The following is a 27,475-nucleotide window of genomic DNA, read 5'->3' as shown; positions in this document are numbered from 1 at the left end:
CATTTCAAAGAGCTAAAAAATCTACCTAAGAACACTATCACATGGATGCAGAAGGCTGTGATTTCGGGAACCGTGAATATCTTACGGAAGGTCGAATACCCCCATTGATCAAAAAGAGGGTTATCCTTGATGCCTTGGCGTCCGGATAACTCTACGAAACCCACTAATAAGTGTGAATTTAAAAAATATATATATATATATATAATATATGCGCGCTCATTTTATAGCGAAGACCCTAGAGCAGTTGTCAGAAAGAACATATAGACAACTTCTGACTGAAACATGGAATGATATCAAGCCAGAAAAACAGCTTTACACGAATCTGCTGGCTAATCGAGTGAGATATCTGCTTGAAAATGAAAAGCTTTCAAGTGTCGAACTAGCAGCGATTGAACAGAGCATATGGCCACAGACAGCGCCACCAGCAGAAGAGCAAGAACAAGAGCTCAACCAACTGGAAGAACTGCAAGAAGAACAACAGGAAGAAGACCAGGACGACCCACAAACCAGAAAAATGAAGCAAATCTTCGGCCGAAATACACTACTATACAGTGGTATAAATCCTGAAGCTAGGCTAAAAATTCCTAGGATGAAGGGATCGCGCATCATGTTGGAGAAGGTGAGGATGGTAGATGCAATTATTGAATCTCACATCACAAGCGCGACAACATTGAGAGATATAGTGGACCTGGTATACACGGGAGCGGCCACTGTATGTGAGGAGATGGGAAAGTGTCTAACGGAACCACACAGAAAACCAAAGAAAGAGCAGCCCCCATGGAGAGCCCGCCTGGAAAGAAAAGTATTAAAGATTAGGAAAAACATCGGATTACTACATACTTACCTGAACACCGAGGTCGTATCCAACAAAGTCCATAAGGCGGTCCGTAGGATAGCCTCTGAGGTCCGTATAAACCTTAAAGCTTCTGACTCCCGGATGAAGCTTGAAACCCTCAATGATCACCTGAAACAAAAAATAAAAGCTCTAGGTAACCGTATAAAACGCTACACTGAAAGTAAAATGAGGTACGAGAATAATCAGTTGTACTATAAAAATCAAAAGCAATTCTTTAGAAACCTGGAAAACAACAACAATAGTGATAAGGAACCTCCCAAAACAGAGGACATGTACACCTACTGGCAGGCAATATGGGGTAACAACAAGCAACACGACGATACGGCTCGTTGGATCAGGGAGTCGGAGGCTGAAAGCTCCAGGTACAACATGGAAGAGGTTGAGATCACCAAACTGGATATTGAACAGGAACAGATATATATATATATATATATATATATATATATATATATATATATATGAAGCACATAGCAAAGAAAAACATTCCAACCGATATATATATATATATATATATATATATATATATATATATATATATATATATATAGATATATATATATATATATATATATATATATATATATATATATATATATATATATATCGGTTGGAATGTTTTTCTTTGCTATGTGCTTCATATATATATATATATATATATATATATATATATATATATTTTTTTTTTAATTTCACACTTCTCGTGGAAGCCGTGATACCCGGGCGCACGCGCCAAGAGTACCTCCGTGAGCTAGTGGGGATATATTATTTTTCTCACTATGCTGACAGTTCCCAGGATTACTGCTTTCTGCATCCACGTGATGGTGTTGTGCGGCAGGTCCAGTTCATTTAGATGTTGAGTGGTCTTTCGGTGTACGAGGCCATTCACGCTCATTATTAGGGGCATTATAGTCACTGCTTTGAGCCTCCACATGTCCTTCATTTGCTGTGCTAGTGCCTCATATTTGGATATTTTTTCGGCATAGCTTTTCGCTAGGTTGTTATCTTGCGGCACAGCAAAGTCAATAATGATGACGGTCTTCTTTTTGTTATCCCATACCACCATGTCCGGTCTATTGTGTTCCACACCTCTGTCTGTTGTGACTGCCAGATCCCAGTATATTTTGTGCTGTTCGTTCTCTACTATAGTTTGTGGTTTATATATGTGGTGTGGTGTGAAGTGTTGGACTAGTTGCTTTTGGAGGCATAGTAATTGATGAACGACTTTACCCATATTGTCATGCCTGCTGAGATATTTCGTGCCTGCTATTGTGGAACATCCTGAGGACAGGTGCTGGATAGTTTCTTCGGCCACGTTGCACATCCTGCATTTAGTGGATTCCACTTGTTGTTTTAAAATATGCTTCACATATGTTCTGGTTGGGACGACCTGGTCTTGGATGGCCAGGACTGTTCCTTCCGTCTGGGGAAATAGGTAGCCTTGTACCAAGTAGGTATTTGAGTTCTTTATATCTACATCTGGTTGGTGTAAACTTGTGTAGAATCTTCCGTGTAAGGCTTTTGTTTTCCAGCTCTGTCTTAATTTTGCAGGTGGGTCTTCTCCTGCGTCCTGCTCGTTGTGTGTTTCAGTGAACTGGGCCGATATCCATTGATGTACAGGCAAGTTGTTCTCTCTGAAGTAATCTCTAATTTTTCTTTCCTCTTTGAGACAGATGTGTTGCAAGCTGCTTAATCCACGTCCTCCTTCTGTTCTGGGTAAGTAAAGCCTCTCTATTGCCGAATTTGGATGTAGCATGCCGTTCTGTGTGAATGTTGTTCGTATTCTTCTGTCCAGTCTCTCCAGATCTGTTTTGGACCAATCAAGGATTCCCGACGTATAGGAAAAAGTTGGTATGGCCCAGGTGTTGATGGCTGTGATTTTGTTTTCTGCTGACAGTTGTGAGCCGATAATTTTCTTAACTCGTCTGATGAGTTCTGTTTCTGCAGCATTTTTATTTTCTTTCTGTTTTATTTCATACGTCTGTTGTATCCCTAGGTATTTGTATGTGTTCTCCGTCCCCAGGTTTGCCATCTCTCTTCCATCCGCCATCTTTATGTTCTCTGTTTCCACCAGCTTTCCTCTCTTAACTTCCATATATATATATATATATATATATATATATATATATATATATATACTTCGAAAATGTGATTACGAGATCCCTGTAAAATTTCAACGCTACGAGGTCCATGTCTTATAAACCAACAATCCGAGATCCTTTCCTATATACCCTATATACATTGTATACCGCGTGGCAATGAGATCCGTTCAACGTTGCCACTAAGACGGATCTCGTTAGATGTGAGATAAGTATCAAAATCTTTGTATATCGATAAGGGTCAAAATCGCATATTCGTCGGATCTCGCAAGATGCAGAACATGTCGTGTACTTGGAATATGTATTTATGCCAACGCCAGAGTCAATCATTGTAGCAGGTGTTCCTATTTCATCATTTTTAGGGCTGAACTCTGTCATAATCTCACCGATTTTTGAGTGGTCGAAATTTAAGTTTCGACTCCCTGTTGATGAATTCGTCTTCAAATGTAAATCTGTTTGCGTGTTTGTATACACGAAACATTCGAGATGAAGGACAGTGTACTTGGGTGGTTTCGTATCGCGAAGTTCGTTAACTGGTAAAATCTGACCAAGATTTTAGTGAATATGTCTTTTAGAAATGTTGAGTTTCTATTTATTTCAAAACTATGAGTTTGACTTGAATGAAATTACGCACTCCCTTGAAATACGACAATTTGAAGCCTTCCGTGAAATTTCATGTTCCTCAGTGAACCAGAACCATAGAGCAATTGAAAAGGATATCGAAAGGCGACTATCAAATATCTCTGATACCACAGAACCGATAGGATCGAGTTTTCAGAGGCTTTAACTAAAACACAGCCCGGAACTGCGAAATATAAAGCTGATCATATCATCAGTATAATCAAATATAGACCAAGGATAATTCAAGAAAAATATGGAAGATGCCATAATGAGAATTTCGGTAATTGATCTTTCGAACGGGTTGCATTTTTACGCATATATATGAAATAAGCATTTCAAGCTTGTTTGCAAAATTTCGGGTGCCTTGCTAGAATAAGGTTTGAAGTAGTCATACTCATTTCAATTAATTTGAAGAATAATTGATAAAAGTAGTTTTTCCTCCACGATTTCTTGCCAACACTTATATGTAGGGTTTAGCCAATAACTGGATTGTAGTTTGATTAATTCAATAATTTTGGTTTGAATCGAATTTCAGTATTGAATTTAGGTGAAAATTCAACATTTTGAGTTTTAAGGAACATTATAGATCGAATAGTTCCTCTCACTTATCAATCAGATTTAAAAATGTTATTATCAGAAGTGGAAGTGACGCTTTTTATTAGGCCGTATATTGAACATAACTAAAAACATATATTTCAGTAACAAAACATTCATTTTCTGGAAATTAAACAGATAATAATCTACAACAGTATCAGTTATTAATGAATAATGAATACATTGTTCCTAGTAAAAACACTGTCCATTTCGTTATAAATGTTATTTGCCTCAAAATTTTGGTCACCGAATCAATTTAATCATTCTGAAAGGTTTTCGATATAATTTGCAAAATACAGACGGAACGGAAATATATTCTAATAACTTCGTCTGACATCATGGCGACTTCAACAAGCTTCTCCAAATTTCCTCGAATGTCAGTATTAACACTTTCATTGATTCCCCTAAATGCTCTTGTGTCGATAGGAAAATGATCATGTTCACTAGATACTTTATCATTTTACGATTTTCCCTAACCTCATTATTAACACTGTTATGAATTTGCTTGAGCACTGTACATAGTAGGTATTTACAATATTTTGTTTCACGAACAATTCAGATTTTATAGCCGGATGAATATGTTTTTTGGAAATTTCATGTTTACTCGTAAAACAAGGAATTTCAAGTTATCGTATCCAGTCGAAACGAAAGGGCTTTTTGATTGAAATGTAGCAGGCAGTATCAACAGAAAAGTTTGTTTTGAATTTCGTTACCGGTTAACCAAATGAGTTTTTCGTGAATGGTTTTTGAAAGAGCACAATAATAATGAAAAGCTAACACAGTCACCGTTACTTGCACGGTTACTTGACACAACCTTATGTTAGAAATCACTCGATTACTCAAATTGACCGATCAAGAAATTCAGAATTCACTCAGATTTAACGAAATGAAACAAAGAAAACAAAAAATTTGTGCATCCCAAACTTTCTCTCATTTTAACACGTTATTCTAACTAGCGATTCGCATCTTGGTCGGCTGGTCAATGTTACCAAGTATTCCAATTATCCGCATGGGATTCACTCAACCCAGGATACAATTCAAATTGTCCTTATATTTCTACTTGAGTAATACTCATGCATATTCTCTCAAGAATATTATATTCAGAGAGGAGTTTTTAATCAACATATTTTTTCGATAATTCAGAAATATTCCTCAGGAGATTAATTTCATTTTAATAACATAACATAACATAACATACTTTATTGATCCTGTGAAACAATAACAATAATTTCTGTTTGTTTTCTTATTTATGTGATAATTGAAAACGTTTTGTGGAAATACGTGTTATATGCTATTGACTAAATTTCAGGCAATGCACAAAAAAAAATAGAATATAGAGTCCGAGAAAGAAATGAAATACAAGAAAAATTAACGAGAATGAGAAACACTTTATGTTTTTTATGTCTGATTCTCATACATTATATAGGTAAATTTTTTTTCTGATAAAATTAAGGATTTATCAGTATTATTTTCTTAACATGTATAAAAATTGACGAGGGAAATTGTTTCGCTGTCAAAAGCAGGTTCAATTGGTTTTGATATATTTTCTACCCCAATTGTATCATGAAGAACCAATCAAAATATACCTCTACTTCTAGGACATTGTTGTTATAAAATATAAAGTTCCAAGACAATGAACACCAAGTTGAACGTTTTATGTCCTATTGTCTACATATTAAAATTGATATTGTTTTCGAACTATAATATATATTGATATTGTGTGCTAATGTCCTGAAAGTGGAGGTTATATGAGCAAATATTTCGATTCATTTGAATCATACTATAATATAATACATCATTTTAATATGACTCGTTTCTGCTTATATTTGGATCTCTGCCTAATACTTCGACTAAATACTATAGATGATTAGAGATTATAAAAATTTAACTCCAAAGTTTTATATATGTATAAGCAGGTGATATTGCTTTCATCGATATAGAAAATAGAATGCAGGTATCAAATCTCAAGAAAGATGTGCACCACTTGCTCATCAGGTAACACATTTCATCGAAATAACATGAGTTACTTATTAAAAGATAAAACACTTCGAACAAATAATTCTATTTTCCTATATATATAAACATGGGATCAATGCATCGTTAATATCTATATACTTTATTGTGTAAGTACACACGAATATTTTAATATTCACACAGATACATATAGTACTTACATCGTTTTATCTAAGACTGTACATTGCTGTACATTGTTTTGATTGAATATTGTGAAATTACACTGTATGATATCATCTTTCATCAGTTTTTTCGAGTTTACCCGTTGTTAAACTCGACAGCTCTTGTCACCAAAATCAAAATACCTTTGATAAAAAGAATTTATGGTTTCATGAAATAGTCCTGTCGATTACTATTTCGGAATCTCATTTTTCCTGTGAAAAATTATGAAAAACACAAACCAAAATAATGTGTTTCTAACGAGAAGCATTCGTGAAAGATCCTTGTCTTGAACTCAGATTTTTGTTGCCACCAGCACTCATGTTTTTTGTTGAAATATTATTCAGCAATGCGTTTTTTCGAAAAAATGAAATGCCGTTAAATTATCACTTACCACAATATATTGATTAAAATAAATTGCCTTGGTATTTGATGAATTTTTCAAAAATAAATCATTTATTTTTAATATGTACAATACCACTTCGGATATTTCAAATTTGATATTTTGAATTTTTTTTGGATGACGCACGGGTTTCGTCTGAAATAATAAAATCTACTTATGTCTCTGTATGATGATATTTTCAAATGAACGATATTGTTATGATCATGCAGAGAAACAGTTTTTAGTTTTTTAACGAAAACCGTGCATCGAATTGAAAAAAGTTAGATTATCAACTTTGGTGAAAAATGATTGGGAATTTCGAGAATAATTTTTATTTGAGGAAAAATATGTGGTATACTATCAATGTCTACCGAAATAGGCAAGTCATTTGACCTGCCTATTTCCGGCCTATTTACCCACTGGTGGAAATAAAAAAAAAGGTGATAGATTAAAGAATGCCTCTTGATTCATAGTACATGAATGACAACTTTCATTGAAATATCGGAAGTGTTATTGGAGATATTAAAAATGAATTAATTATTTTCGAAAACTTTACCACCCTGAAAAGGTCAGGACATATGTTTATATGAAGTTTTTTTCTTAAAATGGGCACCAAAATCACCTCCATGGATATTGACATTCAATTACACTCTGTATATAAGAAGCAGTGCTGGTTATTCATGAGTCTGTTTCTGAATTCGTTCATTTCGTGATGAATTGCCTGATTAGTATTCTTACGCAACGCAAATGAACCACAATTATTGGCATTAGAGCTTCAAAATCAAGCAGTCGTGGATGATAGTTATTTTCTATACAAGTGGGATAAAATTATTATTATTATATGAGTGTGTATGTTGAAAACGAGTGCGTAGCACGAGTTATGTAAGCACACGAATATATCAATAATGATGCATTATCAAACATTTATATAGTACGACGATTAATCTACGACTGCCTATAATGAACAAAATATAACACAACATTGTACTGTTGTTGATATCATTTCCCTCGAAATCATAAGAATATGTTTATTACATTGATGACTACTTGACGTCAAACAAGTTGGTTTGCAAACAACGCCTTTTTAGAAAAATATTCAGCTGGTATTCAATGTGTTTGATCCAAATGAGTTATTCAAAAAGACTTCCACATTATACAGGGTGTTTCATTCGAAAACGGAAATACTTCCTGGTGCATAGGTGGCACCAAGGCGGTTCTGGGGATACCCCATTTATTGGGTCTTACTGTCTTCATAGTCGAGATACAGGGTGTTTTATGAATTTCACCCGTTTCTTTCTGAAGCCATATCGAACGAACCACCCGGTATATTTTCTTCATATTTGGCAAATATATTCCTGATTGAGAGCCCAAACGTATCATGCAATAACCGCCTCGAAAATCCATGTCTGGGTTAACAAAAAATTATGAATCGTTTGAATCCTCGTAACAACACCCTGTAGATCGGAATTTTGATAATCTGAACTAAAAACTGAACTGGGAGGTGTACTTCAAATTTTAGCGCAGACAGTTTTACTGCACAAATTTTCAACGTAAAAGTGAAGTTTTTAAACTTCGATACCTGAAAGTGGTTTGAAATGACTTCTAACAATAAATCATGAAAAATATTGAATTCTTAATTATTTCAAGATTACTTTGTAATTCATTTCTACATTGGTTGTTTGTCACCTATGCACCTGTGAAATATTTCTGTTGCCCAATGAAACACCCTTTATAAAAAAGCAGTTACGGCTATTGGTAGAGTTTAAGTTCTTTAGAGTGAATTCTTTTCCGAAAAATATGTAACTTAATGAAGTTTGAGTTGTGTAGTGAATTCTACTACGTAACGCGAATGGATCAAATTATGTGGTCCAATAGCTCAAAAATGAGGAGGTCGTAAAACATAAAGTACATTTACGGTAATTCGATTAAACATCGCTATTTGCTTTTTAGTTCAAATTATGTGTCAAGACAGCGTTGAACACAAAAATTTTACAGACTTATATCGATACAGTGTTGGTTTAGAAAACTGATATGAATGCGTTAAAAATTACCTTCGTCTGGGCAAATTATACCTGTCAACGCTTGAAGTGCCCCCTGCATATCGGTCTCCTCTTCCAGATGACACCAGATGACGGGCCGTCGTGGTAGAATGAAGGAACGTCGATATTATGCATAACTCTAACGTTTGTTTCTTTTTCTAAAACGGTCATATACAGAGTGTTCATCAATTTTTCAGTATCGATTGAAATAACAGAATAGCTCTTAGGAACCAATACAATTAATATTACTTCCGAACGAACCATCAAACGTTTTGTATATTTTTTGTTCCGAAGATGCAGGATATTCTCCGGCAAATACGAAAATATTGAAAAGCAATAACTTTCAAGCCACAGGATGATTATTATGGTTTGATATTCTATTACTAATACATAACCTTCGAATTCTAATAAATGTTCAAGACGTAATTCAAACTTATTGTTAATAACCCTTTCTGGTATATGTGAAACTAACATATTTCTAAGATAATGTGAAAAAATATTTTTATCAATTAGTCGTGAACACAAGGAAAATTTTTCATTTCGAGTGGAACAAATTTAATCACCCAAACCAACGATGGTTTTAATATACAATGTGTCCCGAAACTATGATGCCAAAACAGAACATTTCTCTTGAAAAATCAATAAGACTTCATTTTTTTCCCAAAAATCATTCGTTGCAGAGATTATAAAAAATTGAATGTAATTTTTATTCGTTAATTCCACATTTTCCGAAATTGTTCAAAGAAGTTTGTTCTTTTTCAATTCGGCGTAATAGTTTCCGGACACTCTGTATGTACAGGATGAGCTAAATTCGATGCTCACTGAACGTATCTCGAGACTCATAAGACTAGATGAAAAAATCTTCAAGGACTCCTGAGCTCTTCTTTCGAAATAAACCAAGATCAGAAAGCTGATCATAGATATCTTGCTCAGTTCTCAAGTTACAAGACATTCATGAAAAATTACTGTTTCAAATATTTCAATATATATATCTTATATTCAAGATATTCAATACATTCTAAAATACTGTCTTCAGTAATTTTTATGTTTCATATGATACTGATAACACATCATAGAAATCATTACCTACCGTTAAAAAAATAAAGAGTAAAATTGATGTTTCTCAAATGGTACACCATATATTTTTCGACGCAGTTTTTTGTCCGCAGATTTGCCGAAAAGCATCCCGTTATCGCTTTTTAAAAAAATGTTATCTGTTTCAAAGATATTGTATTTTTGACTTCGTTGTTTTGATGGGACACCCCGTATATAAATATTTTTCATTTATCTTGAGATTCAATTTATTTCCCGTTATTCCAGTAATTTTAATGGTCAATATTTTAAGAATAACACAGCATAGGAATTAATAATCGTTTTAGAAATATAGACGGGAATTGGTCTCATTTAAATGGGACACCCTACATAATATTCGATTGAAATTATACAATGGACACAACATTTTGTGTAAAAATGTTTCACTTATTTCGAGATCTAATTCATCAGTTAGATCCCGAAAGAAATGAAACATATTTAAATCTATCCAATCAAAAAAAAATTTCTGTTATCCGTTTCAAACATAGGACACCGTTTTGATGGCACACCTCATATATACATATTTTTCATCAATTTCGAGATCAATTCATTTTGTATTCTTCGTATTATTGTAATTGAGTTATATATAGGGTGTTCCCACTTAATTAGAAATCAAATATCGAATCACAGATATAGAGGAGTGTTGGTATTTTGAAAATTGGACACTTTAATGACTGGATTACAATTCTACGATGAACACAAAATGAATTAAATGTGCAGATAAATGAGAAATATTTAGTGTTTGATTGTTTCAGTCTTTACTTGTCGGAAATTCCGCTTTATATTATATAAAGCGGAAATAAGTTATTTTACTTTTTAATCATCGAGAAATATTTATATATAGGGCGTCCCATCAAATAATAAAGACAAATTACTCAATCTTTAAAACAGATGACATTTTTGAAAAATCGATAACGGTACACTTTTCGACAATTCTGAGGTTGAAAAACTTTTCAACGCAGTTTCTTGTTTTTTAAATGGAACTCTACATATTTAGAGTGTCCCATTTATGAAACTTATGAAAATCGTTTAAGAATTTTTCGAATTCCGAAGGAATTCCTATTATATATTATGTCAACTTTCCACATCAAATTTCCTTGATATTGAATGAAATTTTGTGGTTTATTTCTCGTGTAAAATCTTTTTTGTGAAGGTTCTATTCTAGAAAACACAAATGTGCGGTGCAATTTGATGGAAAATAACCTGGAATCATAAAAAACCTTTTTGTTAAACTCGCATATTAACTAGTGGAATCTGAGGTGGAATTTAATGTCAGCTTAGAGCTACGGGATTTAGAGTGGAATGGTGTGAGAAACACACAAGCAAAAGCATATTTCTTATTACATCATTCTTAGTAGATTCCAATATAAATCTCTTCAATCAGCAGATTCAATTTGAGACGTTTGGTGCAAAAATCGGTTTTAATTTAAAATTTTCGAAATTGAGTTGTAGGTGTAGTCTTTTTTGATATACAATAATTTTATTCGACTTATTATTCATATGTACTAACCAATTTTCATAGTTTATCCTGCTATTTCATGTTAAAGAATAATATTCGCATTGAAACTCAAATTGTTCATTTAATAAATAATTTGTTATAAATAATTGGATACCTTCCTCATGTTTGTTCCCACTGAAAAAATAACAAGCAGGTGCTACCTTTTAAATAACCAACAGTTATTAAATCGCAAAATTATGTGAGCGCTCTTGTATTATGGTAACAAAATAGCTTCGCCTCTTTTATATCACAATTTGAAAAACGGTACTCATCGTCGAAGGCTCTGAACTTATCCATTTTCGAGAGAATAATCAACAAAAATTTTAAGATTTGATTCTTTCTGAAATTGGAATTCAAGCAATTCGAAGAAGATGTTCTAATTAAAAATGATGTTTTAGATAGGAGTATTGACCTCAAATTCATAGTTACTTGTTAGAAATGTTTTCATTTAGTAAAAAGAGTTAGCACCTTTGTTTGCAATGAATTAAGTTATATTATCATTAGTCTTCTAGCAAAAAATTCATTTTTCAAAAGAAAACGAGAGTTTTCGGGGAATACCCTATAAGAAGAAATCTTCTTCTCTTACATATTACTGATTGACAAATACAACAGAGCAAAGGAAATTACATTCAACAATATCTAAGTTTTTCCAAAAAAAGCCATAGATAAATATTCGGTATATACGAGAAATTGTAGAAAATATTGAAGCTTGTCAATGATACCTACAATCCGCCTAGTATAATTCGAAATCATTTGGTACGTGTCCCAGATAAGATATTTTGCATTAATCTTCAGTAGGTACTTCTGTTTATTGTTGGATACAAAATCCGATTCAGTAGGCTGGTGTAACATATCAATTTTCATAGAAAATTTTTCTTGGGAAAATGTAACGAAACTTTTCCTCCAACAATTTTTTTTTTTAATTATTCAGCGACGTCACTTTTAGCCTAAAACTAATTGATCTGCGATCCGACATAATGATATCCGTTCTTAGAATTATAAATTGACAATAACAAAATTCCAAAGAAATATCTATTGACCGATTTTCAAGAAGATACTCCAAAAATTTCCATGAATTGATTTATGGTTTATAAAATCAATTCAACATATTGGCTCTTGAATTTGAGCTCTATCAATAAATATTTTATGATCAAAGCCTAGAACAACATTATGCAAAGGTACGAGTACTCAATATTTTTCTGTCTCGAGTACATTAAATTAGGAAAGGAAACGTACGTCTCGAATGATTTCATTTATAGTATTGAAGAAGAGATAATTTCTTCCTCATAAATATGAAATACTTCGATGAATATCATTTATTCATTAGATAAAACTCGCTCTTATTCATTTCGTTCAATTTTACTTATGTATATTCGAACACCTACATTAAAAAGTTGAAAATTTCCAACAAAGACCATCCTATACACTTATCGAAATAACAGTTCAAACTGCCCTAGCTAGACTTTCAAGCGTTGTCAGGAATTCGAGTATCAGAAAGCGAAATAAATGCATTCCCAAACCCTTCTCGTCATTCCACTTAGATAAATCACCACGAGTCATGACATGAATAATAGGTATGTATTTAATTCATCAAATTGATAAAGAGTTTCGACTTTCCGAGATCCACACAGTGTTGCAATTCAAGGATCTCCCAAAGTACGCACGACACCTCTAGGACGATATACATTTTCGATGCCAGCGCCAATTTTCCCGAACTTCATTTGTACAATTTGCATGTAATTAGTGACCGCTATGAGCTCCATCTCAAACTTCGCCAGAATGATATATACTACCTCAGGATACCGAAAATGAACGAAATACGTTACGAGATCCGGCCATCGGATCTCATGATCTCGTAGCGTTGATAACTTGGCTGTATACGGATCTCGTATTCCTACACCATACATATATATATATATATATATATGACTAACGTCGAGTTCCAAGACATTTTTTACCAGCTAACCGCGAGTTCCAAGACCGATGTATAGTTCCAGGACAGTCTTGGAACTGATATATGCCTAATGTTGACTTCCAGGACCGAAATGATAGTTCCGGGACAGTCTTGGAACTGATATATGTATAATGCTGACTTCCAGTACCCTAATATACTGCATAGTTCCAGGACGTTTATCACGTTGATATCGTCTCTATTGCGTTCTTATAAAATCTATTCATTCGATTTCGACTGTCCCGCATGTCAGAAATATCTTTGCACAAGGAATGAAAATGGTTTTCTCAATGAAATTATATTCTTCTCGGAATCGGAATGACATTCGGTTCTAAATGTGCCATTGGTCCGAACATTTCTCGGTATATGAGTGGAAGTTTCCGCTTTAGATGGGAAATTAACTATTTCTTCGCATTTCAATTCTTCAAGTAGAAGTTCACTATATGTATAAATGACATGAGGAAATATAAGATGTCAATATGTAGTACGCAGTTCAATGGGATATCAGGCGATATTTTTGAAATATATCTCTTTATTGTTGAGTTTCGGGACATTAATTTTCGGTTGAAATTTTTATCATCTCGCATTACGCAATAAATATATATTTTTTTCATTCGTTCTTTTCTTCATGAAATGTGTGGGTCAGGAATTTGTGCAAATAATATGTGGATATTCCTTTCTATTGCTTATGGGATGCAGATGTACTCGCATTTGAAAAAAGTGATGTATGCAGGGTCTTCCATTGGAAATGTCCATAAGAAGTTTATGGATAAATGATAAGGTTCGACTCACTGATGACGAATCCGTCCTCAAATTCAACTCTGACCGTTCAGCCGTATAGGTACACGATAATTCTCTAATGAAAGGTCTTAGAAACTTAAAATTTTCAGAGTAGGTTTGGATCAGAAATGCCGCGGTTAAGTTCGTTTATGGATAAAATCCGATTATGGTTTCCGTAAATATTGACGTTCGAAATTTCATTTTCTTGTTGATGTCGGAACTGCAGTTTCGATCGCGATAAAGATTTCCAATTGGATGGAAAATGACATTTAAATGCTTTGTGCAAAATTTAATGCTCATCATCTAATCAGCACAATAGAAAATTAAAAAAGAATAACCAAAAAAATGACCAATATTTACGTGACCACACAACTGATGGATATCAGATTATGAAAACCATGACAAATGGACTATAGAAGTTTCAAGGAGAATATTGAAAATAGAGCCGTGATTACAGATCCGATTCAATTGAGATTTTGAATGTTCATATACAGGGTGTTCCAAATTGAGTCGGCACCATTGCCAACTCTGTTATTATGGATGCTACGATGTCGGTTAAATGGGCAAACTGGTAGCATTCTCAGTGGCCTTCTCGATGCCGAAAAAAAAAAAATAGACGCGTTGTCATAATATTTCATAAAATGATATTTTTTCAATGGAACACCCTATATTTTTTCATGCATTTAGATTCGTAATAACATTCTCAGCAACAAAGCTTATCTAACATTTTTTCGTAAAGGTGAAAATAAGACAGTTGTATTAATAGGAAACATTTATAACAGACGGATTTGATAAAATGCTATAAAATATCGAGTTAATGTTCAAAAACACCGCCTTCTCGTTGAACACATATTTGGGCCCTGTTAATTTTTGTTTTGTTTTCGGCATTTTTGTTTAAGATTATCGAGTAATGATCGGATGATGAGGATGAACCATTATTTAATTCGATTGCGCCCACGCTCGACTCTAGATAATTTGATATAAAAAATGAAGAATATCATAAAATAATGGAATGTGGTATGAAATAATGAAACTTATATTTCTCAAGAAGGATCAGTTGGAAGTGATGAAATAGAATTGTTTTCTTATATTTTGCATTCCATTTTTGAGGAATCAACATTCTGATTAGAGATTTTTTTTTTTTCTTTCATTGAAGGCATCGACTGCTATGGTCATTAGCCTCTAACCTAACCATCACCGGACATGTACAACATCCATGACCTAGCCAGGATTCGAACCCGGTACCTTCGGCACCACAGTCGACATCTCTGTCCACTGCACTACCGAGGTAGTCTGATTAGAGAATTGAAAAGATAATAATGCAGAACCCCAAGTGGTCATGAAATCCGGCAACGTAAAGCGAACGCCGACAAGCCTGATGAGTTCTTGAAAACTTCACTTTCACTTTGAAAATGTGTGCAGTAAAACTGTCTGCGCGAAAATTTGAATTACACTTCTCAGTTTAGTTTTTAGTGGTGTTTCCGAATATCGAAACAGATTTTCAAAATTCCGATGTACAGGGTGTTGTTACGAGGATTCAAACTATTCATAATTTTTTGTTAACCAGGACCTGAATTTTCGAGGTGGTTATTGCATGATACGTTTGGGCTCTCAATTAGGAACATATTTGCCAAATATGAAGAAAATATACTGGGTGGTTCGTTTGAAATGGCCTCTGAAAGGAACGGGCAAAACGCATAAAACACTCTGTATCTCGCCTACGAAGACTGTAAGACCCAATGAATGGGGTATCTCCAGAATCGCCTTGGTGTCAACTAAGCACCTATGAAGTATTTCCGTTTCCCAATGAAACACCCTGTATACGCGAAATTTGCAGGGAAGGTTCGGATCTCCAATGCCGCAGTTGAGTTCGTTTAATAAGCAGAACCTGAATAGGGGTTCCGTAAATATGGCCGTTCGAAATTTTGTATTTTGTGAATTTCGAAACCAAAGTCACATTTGCGAGGGAAATTTGCATTCAGATGTAGAATGACCATATAAAGCTTCGTGCGAAATATCTTGTTGATCACTTGATCAGAACCATAGAAACTCTGTTACCACAGAACTGACGTTGAGTTGAGATTTTGGGTATTGATATAAAATAGCAATGCTAAGCTCCTCGCCAAATTTCAAGCTTATCGCATAATGAGAACCATAAAAAATTAACCATAGAAAATTCAAGAAGAATATTGGATATTAAAAACTTGATATCTCTGTGATTACAGATCTGATCAGATGGAGATTTCGCGTGTATACATAAAATGATCATTCGAGACTGCGTGCACAATTTCGTGCGGATAGCATAAACAGAACAATAGAAAATTCAAGAAGAATTAAAAAAATGTACACCTAATATATAAGTTACAACAAATTTGCTCGAGTTGAAATTTTGCCTGAATATATAAATTATCAATTTTGATCTTCATGCAAAATTTCGTGTAAATAGAGGCTTCTACATAAAATTCAAGCAGAATATTGAAAATATTAAAGTCCGGCTTGAAAAGACTCCTCGGGGTCGGTATAGAGATGATTCAGATATAGGTACATCTTTTTAATGTTGAATTTCGGGACCGTAACCAGATGTCTTCAATCCATATAGTGAATTCTCCAGTTATCGGCAATACAAGGGTTGTAAATAAATGTTTACACCACGTCTGGTGTTTTCTTCAAGATGTGGATGATGATATTCCCCCTCTTATCGAATTTTTGCTGCAAGAGCCCTAGTACAGCGTTGCCGTTCGTACGATAATTATCGTTTTGTACGATAATTTGCTGCTCAATTCTATGTACGATATCGCATGTACGATAATAGCGTTTTGTACGATAATTTCAGTGTACCTATCATTTGAGCTAAAGTGTCAATAGATACTCAAAATATAATGAAACTCAGTATGACCAGATTTAGTTGATATCCAATTTTTCAGTAGATTATTGCATTTTCAGGAAGTTTTTAATAGGAAGAAATCATTTGATAGATTTTAGTAGTTTCAAAAAATCTAACCGAGACGGTTGGGAATGTCTAGACTCAAGAATGTTCCGATGAATCAATTCATATTCAATATAATATACTTTTCAATTGAAAAGGGCGTATCTGCAAAATAGCACATTTGGGATATTTGTCTTTGAAGACTTTCATTTCATCCACAGATTCAATTGAATTAATATGAAGAAAAAATAAATGATAATGCATGTTAATTAAATTTAATCTGTAGATGGCACAAATGAAAGTATTTAAAGTTCAATCAATATCCCAAAAGTGATTTTTTGTAGATACGCACGCACTTCTCAATTCAAACGTCAGTATAGATTCATCATATTCCAATCTGATCACGCTGATGAAACTGTTGAAATGATGTTCGATCAATACATTGCTTTCCGGAAATAAAGAGGATCTTATACGAATTCAATACAGTAATTACAATATCTTATGCATAATGGACCTGTACTTAGCAACTCTCATGCTTGTAGACACCTCTGATAATGCTTTGTCGGCATTATCCATAACAGAATTACGGTTCGTTTTATGGGTCGGCTTTAAAATTCAGTAAAGACGGATAACTTTTTTGACCGTTATGCAAATTTAGGTAGCTATTATTTGAAAGCGTTGAATATTTTGCAATAACCTGGACCACTTTAGGAATCACTGGCCTGGCGTATACCGATGACGAATACAAAAATCACATTTGGCAAAACCAGAGGCAACGCCGACAAAGTGGATATACAAAGGATAATAATAAATCTCGAAAATAGACGTGCTCGTAGGGAAATAAAAATAATTATCTTGAAAGCGATAATAAACTAATAAACTCTGAAGGGTGCGATTTTCGACTGCCTTGAAGATTTCAAAGGAAAGTAAAATGATTATTGGTTCATTTTTATGGAATTTTTACGAAGATATATCTCTGTATTTCCAATCAATTATTTAGATTCATAATATTTTATATGTGGTTATGGGAGCAAATGTTCAATTGTTGAAAGCACATTAAAAAGACCATCAAAAATATAATATACGTTTCAATTGAAAAGGGCGTATCTGCAAAATAGCACATTTGGGATATTTGTCTTTGAAGACTTTCATTTCATCCACAGATTCAATTGAATTAATATGAAGAAAAAATAAATGATAATGCATGTTAATTAAATTTAATCTGTGGATGGCACAAATGAAAGTATTTAAAGTTCAATCAATATCCCAAAAGTGATTTTTTGTAGATACGCACGCACTTCTCAATTCAAACGTCAGTATAGATTCATCATATTCCAATCTGATCACGCTGATGAAACTGTTGAAATGATGTTCGATCAATACATTGCTTTCCGGAAATAAAGAGGATCTTATACGAATTCAATACAGTAATTACAATATCTTATGCATAATGGACCTGTACTTAGCAACTCTCATGCTTGTAGACACCTCTGATAATGCTTTGTCGGCATTATCCATAACAGAATTACGGTTCGTTTTATGGGTCGGCTTTAAAATTCAGTAAAGACGGATAACTTTTTTGACCGTTATGCAAATTTAGGTAGCTATTATTTGAAAGCGTTGAATATTTTGCAATAACCTGGACCACTTTAGGAATCACTGGCCTGGCGTATACCGATGACGAATACAAAAATCACATTTGGCAAAACCAGAGGCAACGCCGACAAAGTGGATATACAAAGGATAATAATAAATCTCGAAAATAGACGTGCTCGTAGGGAAATAAAAATAATTATCTTGAAAGCGATAATAAACTAATAAACTCTGAAGGGTGCGATTTTCGACTGCCTTGAAGATTTCAAAGGAAAGTAAAATGATTATTGGTTCATTTTTATGGAAAAAAATTTCGTTTTTCGTTTCTGCAAGAATTCTGAAATTTCATATTTTGAAAATCTTGGGAGGGGTAATTACTATATAATACTAGTACTCTTCACTATTTCTATACGGTCTTGCTTACTGACTGACTGATATTTGTACGTTTTTGAGACTCAATTATTAAGTGAAGTTAGTGAAGGTGTTTGAAGTTTTTTTATAAGTTATATTTGCCTTTGACCTAAGGACTTTTTGTTTATTCAGTTATTAAAGGTAAGAGCTTAATATACAATTCGATATTTTTCAACCTTAAAATTACTTTTTTGAAGATATAAAACTTGAAAACGATTTATATTTGAATGTATTAGATTTTTGTGTATAACCAATATCGGGTGTTTCATGTCATCGTATATAGGCAAAATCTCGCTCATTTGACGAGATAATAAAAAAATTTCTGTTACTAGGGCCTAGTAACAGTTGGAATAATACAGATCTATTCTGAATTTCTCCAAGTGAATATTAGAACTCTGAAAATAGACGAGCAGATAAATTCGATTTTTTTAATCTGAAGTTGGTTGTGTTGTGAATATTTCGGAGTGAAAACTTGTGTTTGAATATTTCGATCTTTTTGTAAGGTAAGATCTATTGATAATCTTAATTGAGACAGTTAAATAAAGAAATTGTGTTTTCCAGGAAAGCAAAAATGTTTGGTCTAGTTCATTTTCCCGACCAGACTTACGGAATATATTCAATGAAAAATATTTCAAAGAAAAAAGGAGATAATAATGCCTGCATTGTAAAACATAGAGGTGCCAAATATGAAGCAGTACTGATAACAGAAAAAGGTGAGTTGTTTTTTTATATTATCACCCATAATTATTTTTTATCGATTGAAAATAAGTTGTTAGAATGAAATTTCTTTTTGAAAATCTCCAGGGATACATATGAATTTTGCCACTATAATTGAATATAGAATATTCTTAATTGATCACAATACTGCAAAGTTCCATAACACCCCCTGTACCTCCTGTTTCGTAATCAGAAATTTCGAAATGAAACTTATTGTTGATAAAATAAAATTAAATTTTTTCGAGTGCCTGTATCCGAATTGATCGCTCTATCATTTCATCACGATGTCTGTAGTTTTTGAATTCCGAGCCGGAAATGGTTTCAAAAGGTTCCACTCACTGTTGACAAATCTATCCTCAAATTCGATTCTGTCCGGCCGAACGTTTATACGATAACTTCCGAACGAGAACTCGGTTGCTAAATTTAATTTAATTTTCTGAATGAACTCAATTTTCTAAGATAATTTTTGTGAGAAAATTTTTTCATAAATCGAACCAAAATATTTTTTACATATCTAAAGCGAAAAAAAATCAACAGAAATTGATGAAATGTTTGATGATTGTACTTATCTCTATACCTCACACGAAAGTAAAAAAGAATCGATAAATATCGAACAGTTCCTTCATTAAAGCCATCTAAATTTTTCTTTTGGTCCTCTAGCATAATTGAAAAAAAAAACTGGTAGGGCTATGATGGCCAAAAGTTTGAAATTGAGCTGTCGAAACAATTCAAATAGTAATGAAAATTTATCACAAAAATATTTCACTGTAATTCCAATGAATCTATGTTAGGGGTCGAACTCTCGACCTTGAGTTATTACCTGTGAATTATAAATTTGAACTCATCCAAGGATAATTCAATTTTGTTAGAAGACCGGAGGAGAATTTTGGATGGCTTTAATGAAGGAAGGTTTGATATTTTTCGATTCAGTTTTCATATTCGTGTAAAGTATGAAAACAAGACAATCGTGAAATATTTCATCAATTTCGGGTGAATAATTTTTTCCTGTAAACATGCAACAATTATATTCCTTTCGATTTATAAAGATTTTTTTATTGAAATTCTTGGAAAATTGAGTTCATTCGGAAAATGAAATTCAATTTGACAACCGAAAAAAAAAATTACGAACATTGCAGGTTTTCCGCCAGTTTGAAATTTTTTTTCAGGGTTCTTTACCTTTTTCGAATTTAGCACCAAAAAATAAGTTGGTGTGACCAGAAATCGTAACTTTAAAGGTTCATACTGATCATGTTCAATAAAATATTGCTCAGAAATTACGTTGAACCCTTTGTGTCTCAAGTTCGCTTTGAAAACGAGATATATGTTGTCTACCTTCGGCAGCACAGTGGTTTGGGAGACGGCTGTGATGCTGAAGGTACCGGGTTCGAATCCCGGCTAGGTCATGGATGTTATGGTATGATGAGGTTACATGTAAGAGTAGCTTCAAGCTAAATGTCGCCTTGTTGTATCTAATTGAAGAATAAAGTCGTTAAAAAAAAAAAATATGTCATAAGACAAAAATTATTCTCCCGGTGTCATCTACACGACCATATATGTTAATCCAGTTAATAATAAAACACCCTGTACATATAGAGCCAAACATTTCAATTGACTATATCGGCTGTCCCAAATTCGTTGTCTAGTGATGGGATCTCAGAAAACTTTTGAGCTAGCAAAAGATGAATGGCACATTTGCGGACTCGAACAGATAATAAATTCAACTGTTTTCAAGCTATAGAAGAAAATTGGAAATTGGCGTGAAATGAAAAGTACTACAGTCACTTTTTTGGTAAAATCCATTGGTATAATTATTTCATTCTTATTGCTTACTTAGTCTAGAAGTTATAATACATAATTGTTGTTTATTAAAAACCACAAATGTTTCTAAAATAAATAAAATCGTTTTTTCAATTTTCGAAGATATATAATATGATAAATAAATTTCTTTAAAAACTACAAAAATCATAAAAAGTTTCAGTTTCACACGGCAAATCAACCAAGGGCCTATTTATGATAATTTGTGAACTTCTGATAATTAAATTATTTGGTGGTCAGTAAGGTCTCCGGATTCAACATCGTTAAATTTTTTATTTCATATGAATAAAAAAAATTGAAAAAATTAATCAATTCAAACAAAAATGAATTTTCCCTTATGAATTGAACACAAAAGGAGAAAGGGATTCCGTTTTGGACATTAGGTATTCATCTTTTGAGAATTGAAGTTGAAAATATGCCATCCATTATATTCCTTTCTTAAGGTTGTAGTTGAGATTTTCTGAGTGACAAATAATATATTCATATCGAATCTATATTCATTTTCAGAGAAAAAAGAAGAACTGAGGGTACTTCAAGATGAAATGGTTGGACAGCTAAAATCAGTAAAGAAATCTGTAAGCGATAATAATTTCACTGATTCGAAAATTGGAGAAAAATATGTGGATATGGACAGACCATCTACTTCCTCCATCAACCATAAATATGTTTCCTCCGTTGTTAAAAAAGATGAAGAAAGTAGTGATGAAGCAATTCAAGGTAATTACTTTTTCTCGAAATATTTTCAATAACACGGTCATTTGACACGTATTTTCAACCTTAAATCGTAATATTTCGGTCAGATTTTAGCTGAAATTCGGTAAAAAGGCAAAAAATATCGGAAATTAGGGTTTCCACTATTTTCAGAATCAAGCATTTGAATATATAAGTTTAATAAAGTATCATTCTTTATGTCACCTGATTAATCATTTATTTCTTTCTATATGAAAAGTCAGTTAAACTTTCAATTTTATTGTGTTGATGAAATATAGCTTTCAAAAATTCAAAACGAATCGTTATTAATTAGCATTCATTAACTATAAAAATTCATAAAAATGAATCATTGAATCCAAAATGAGATTTCACTCATTAATGAATAAATAAATAGGGATTGGTTTTGGTCATTATCCATCTTTTAAAAATCGAAGTTGAAAATATGCCATCCATAATTCCTAGATCCTATGGCTACAGGGCTACTATTCAATACCATCGAATTTTGCCCAACGGGTACAATTAAGTTTTTCTGAGTGACTGTTTGCAATAAAATATTTATATCCAATCCATATTCATTTTCAGAGCAAAGAGAAGAACAGAGGATTCTTCAAGAAGAAACGCTCGAACAAAGAGAATCAGTAGAAAAATCTATAGGCGATAATCATTCCACTGATTCAAAAATTGGAAAAAAATATGTGGATATGGACAGACCATCTACTTCCTCCATCAACCATGAATATGTTTCCACCGTTGAGGGTAGAGATGAACAAAGTAGTGACGGAGCATTTCAAGGTACCTACTTACTTGTTCTTCACATATTTTTGATAACAAGATCATTTGAGTCTTATTTTCATCCTCAACTATTATATATGTATGTATATTATAGCTCAATTCACGAACAACTTTAATTTTATAGTGACGCAGTGGCGTACCCAAGGGGGGGATAAGGGGGATATATTCCCCCAGGAGGAATATCCATTGTATGTAACAACCTTATATAACACAATCTTATTATGAGTAAGCAAACTTCTTTGGAAAACTTCTTCAAAAGAAGGAAAATGCGAACAATTTTTTCTATATCCTCCCCAAGGCTTATGCCTGGGTACGCCTCTGTAGTGACCTGATAGCTAATAGCTATATCGAGGGCTGATATTGAATCTTTATTGATTTGCAGAGAAAATAATTATAGAAGATATATTGCTTAATCCGCGGAGATCGCCAGAAAAATCTCTAGTCTATGAGGATTTCAATGATTTTTCAATTGGAACAGAATATGTGGAAATTAACCGATCATCTACTTCTCTTATGAAGAACTTCGATGATACTGTTTTCTCCACTGTTTGTGGAGAGGAGGAAGACAGATATGCAGAATTTCAAGGTACTTCATTTATAATAATCAACCTTCCTTGAATATCCCTGTATATTTATGTGTGATCATTGTTATCATGCCATTGAATTAAAACGGTATTATATTATGCTTCAGATAATAGTACCATGGAAGCTTCAGATATGAATGTTGACAAAAACAAACAGAGTATTATGCAACATCATGGAATACCAGTTCAAGTGGAACCTGAAGATGAGATAGAATTATCAGGTAGTTATACCCTTCTCAGAAAAAGCATATATTTTCGTGAGAGCAATATTAATTGATTAAATTAATACCCATATTCCTTGAAACTTGTTTCTACAATCTATACTGAAAAATGAAAAAATATATTTGTTCAGATATCGTTACTGTAAAACCTTCTTTCGAAATTTTTCGAATCTTTTGCTTATACAGGGTGTAACATGAGTGGTTGGCTATAGCCTAGTGGTGAGTGTAGGTTATCCAGGCTTTTTAGAGAAGTGGCTTGTTGTGTATCTTAAGACAGTTAGTAATGTACAGGAAGATTAATGAAAATCGGCTTCAATTTCGGATAACCATTACTCGCAAATCAGCAGTCCGATTTTATTTGAATTTTGTGGGTTTGTTCACATCAAACAACCTTTCAGAGCGTTCAATGTTATTTTGATATTTCTAGGGCAATAATAAGATCTTTGAGATTTTTCCCTGAATCACCCTGTATCTCCGAAACTAACAGTTGGGATACGCAACAAGCTACTTTTCTGAAAGGCCTGGATGACTTGCATTCACTACTAGGCGAAGGCCAACCATTCAAGATACACCCTGTATAGAACAGTAATTCCTAATAATGGGACCTGCAACATTTGCCCAATGTTCCATACCTCTTAGAGAAATTATTACTTGAGCTTTCCTGAAAGAAAATAAAAATATGGATCTTCATAATATTTCTAAGGTTATGGTTGTTATGAAATCATAAAAAGTATATATTGTACCATTCGAAACAAGTCTGAAATTAAATTAGTTTCATTGTTAATTATTGTCAATCGTTTATTTCATATGCAAATATTTAATTGGACGTTGGACTTCTAATAGGCCATCGCGGTGAATCACCCTGTATGTAAATAATAAAATATAATAAATATTTATATACATTCTATACAGTGTGTGGATAACGTGAGAAATCAAATTAAGAGCTGTGTTATTGAATCTTATCAAGCAAAACGCTCTTTCAGGTGAATTCAAGTTTTTAATTAACCATCTTATGGTAACATTGCTCATGAAGACCATATTTCACAGAGTCACAGCATGATTTTTTTCTAATTATTAATCCAAATATTTTCTCTCCTTTATCAAACTTGCCTTAATGATGGTGTACACAATTGAAACCGTAGATAACAAATTTTTTCAAAAGATCACACATTTTCTGCAATTTACCTAAATAATGGTGTGAAAGATTGTAATTAACGTAACTTATTGCACAACCTCATGTAAGTAGGTATAATAAAGCAGCTAAAAAATGGGGTAGTTATTTGAAAGAAAATATGACGTCAACCTGTAAAAATAAATGACGTCATGAGTGAAATCATAAGAAAACATTAAATAACTCACTTATTGATTTTGCCCCTTTTTTATCTACACACTGTATATGTTCCCTAATTCGAGAAATATGAAACATCGCGCTGTCGCTTTCTTGTGAACCTAAATGTTTATAACTTCAAAGTTTTTCCTAAATTATTATTATTATTTTCAGTTTATGGAGACAATTCTGATGATGATTCAGATTATAATTTATCTACTTATTCAGAAACGCAATCTGATAACTCACGAGATGGCAGTCGGAGCTCAACACCATGTTCCTTTCTATCTGAAATGGATCTGAATATTGAGGAGAAAACGCAACCGAATGAGTCCAATAATAATTCCCTCTCGAAAAGCATCCAAGTTCATTTATCTGCCTCGTTAAACGAACCAGGGTGCGATGATGAAAATATGATGGTAACTGAGTCCCGCGGAAGAAAAGGAGACAAGAAGGCAAATTTTTGTTTCTACTGCCATACGAAACAGCAAAAAATCTCACGACACCTAGAGAATAAACACAGCGGTGAGGAGGAGGTGAAAAAATTTATTATGTTACCAAAAGGTAACGTAGAAAGGGCCAAGATTATTGGTCAGATAAGAAAAAGGGGAAATTTCCTTTTTAATACGAATGAGAATTTAAATGATGGTGAGCTGATTGTGGCGCGACGGCCTAAAAGCAGCAGGAATAAAAGTGGTAGGGATTACAGTGCATGTGCAAACTGTAAGGGATTTTTCTCAAAAGCCACCCTTCGAGTGCATTTCAGATCCTGCACAGGCATTGATTCCGACATTAAAAGATTGCCAAATTTGCTAAGTAAAAAAATCACATCAAGAATACATCCTATGGCATCAATAACTGTGAGAAATCATTTATTCCCACCGCTGAGGGAGGATGATGTATGTAGAGCAATCAGATATGATGAACTCATCATCATTTATGCTAACAAAATGGTGGAAAAATATAGAGAACCGAGACATTTCCAAATGATAAGGCAGAGATTACGATTAATTGGTAATTTCCTCATTAAAATGAAGGCACTGAGTAAGGAAATAAATAATTTAGCCTCTATATATGACCCAAAATTTGTAGACATGGTTTTATCTGCTATAAATATGTGTGCCCGGTACACTGAAACTACGAACTGCTTCGAAGCTCCTTCGGTAGCGTTCAGTTTGGGCACACTGCTGAAGCAGATTGGCAATTTATTAATAACAGAGTGCATTAAAAACCACAAGGAAGAAATGCGAAAAAATGCTAAATATTTCTTGAAAGTTTTCGCTCAAGAAGTGAACATAAATGTAAACAGAACTGTTGCTGAAACTCAACTGAAAATGAGTAGAACAAAAACAGTTATGCTACCCACAATGGGCGACATAAAAAAACTCAGCGACTATTTGACCAAGAAGAGAAAAGACGCCCTTGAGAAATTGAAAATTTGCTTCTCGTCATTGGCCTGGATAGACTTAGCAGAGGCAACGCTAACGTCTATCCAGGTTTTCAATAGACGACGCGCTGGAGAAGTCGAGAGAATTAGCATTACCGAATTTGAAAAATACGAAACGATTGAGAGAAGTAATAATGATCTATTTCAATCACTTTCAGAGAAATCAAAAGAAATTGCAAAAAAATATGTTCGATTCACTATAAGGGGCAAGTTGAATCGGACGGTTCCTGTTCTATTGGATACTCATTTATGTGAGTGCATCCAATTAATAATAAAAAACAGAACAAATATGAGGGTCCACAAGAGTAACCCTTATGTATTCGGTACACCAGGGTCGGATACAAAAAAGCATCCACATCTGAGTGCCTGCACTTTGATGAGGAAATTCTCTGAAGCTTGTGGTGCTGAGCACCCGACAAGACTACGTGGCACCAATTTGAGGAAACATATAGCCACTACGTGTATTACTTTGAATCTTGAAAATCAAGACGTAGTGGATTTGTCGAACTTCATGGGCCATTCGGAGAAGATACACAAGGGCATTTATCGTCAGCCCATTATAAGTAGGGACATTTTGGGCATTTCACAACTCCTGCAAACAGCTCAAGGAGAAAATGAAAATGCAAGCAGTGATGACTCCGAAAATGAGGTTGTCAATGATGAAGAACCAATTCCTACAAATGAAATCAATTCAACAGGAGGAACTCCAAATCTTAGTGGGGGGAATAGGAGGAATTCCAGCAAAGGTGAGATACATAATTACATTTCATTCGAACTGCTAATTGTAATCAATTCACCAACCTCAAAATAGTTTTTTTTTCAAAAACATCTTGAAATTTCGACTTTACTA

At 33.5% G+C, this 27,475-nt stretch overlaps 3 protein-coding genes across 3 annotated transcripts in view; 2 read left to right on the top strand and 1 right to left on the bottom strand.

Annotated features, from left to right (window-relative positions):
- Positions 1-208: 208 nt before the first annotated feature.
- Positions 209-1,603, top strand: LOC123685291. Its single transcript, XM_045624947.1, has 2 exons — positions 209-1,218; positions 1,564-1,603. The coding sequence occupies exons 1-2, from the start codon at positions 209-211 to the stop codon at positions 1,601-1,603; spliced, it is 1,050 nt and encodes a 349-aa protein (XP_045480903.1).
- A 1-nt stretch (position 1,604) lies between these two features.
- LOC123685290 lies at positions 1,605-2,903 on the bottom strand. The gene has a single exon (XM_045624946.1). The coding sequence runs from the start codon at positions 2,901-2,903 to the stop codon at positions 1,605-1,607; it is 1,299 nt and encodes a 432-aa protein (XP_045480902.1).
- A 14,144-nt stretch (positions 2,904-17,047) lies between these two features.
- Positions 17,048-27,475, top strand: part of LOC123684198 — a 12,015-nt gene continuing 1,587 nt past the window's right edge. Inside the window, exons 1-7 of the mRNA XM_045623363.1 lie at positions 17,048-19,514; positions 19,573-19,724; positions 22,051-22,260; positions 22,837-23,046; positions 23,429-23,632; positions 23,738-23,851; positions 25,353-27,371. Of these exons, the coding sequence (XP_045479319.1) occupies positions 19,583-19,724; positions 22,051-22,260; positions 22,837-23,046; positions 23,429-23,632; positions 23,738-23,851; positions 25,353-27,371 (2,899 nt within the window). The 5' untranslated portion in view covers positions 17,048-19,514; positions 19,573-19,582. The remainder of the gene's footprint in view (positions 19,515-19,572; positions 19,725-22,050; positions 22,261-22,836; positions 23,047-23,428; positions 23,633-23,737; positions 23,852-25,352; positions 27,372-27,475) is intronic.

The sequence above is a fragment of the Harmonia axyridis genome, chromosome 7 (genome assembly GCF_914767665.1).
Source record: "Harmonia axyridis chromosome 7, icHarAxyr1.1, whole genome shotgun sequence".
NCBI lineage: Eukaryota > Metazoa > Arthropoda > Insecta > Coleoptera > Coccinellidae > Harmonia > Harmonia axyridis.
Note: the sequence above shows the minus strand (reverse complement) of the source record. Positions and strands in the feature narration are given on the sequence as shown.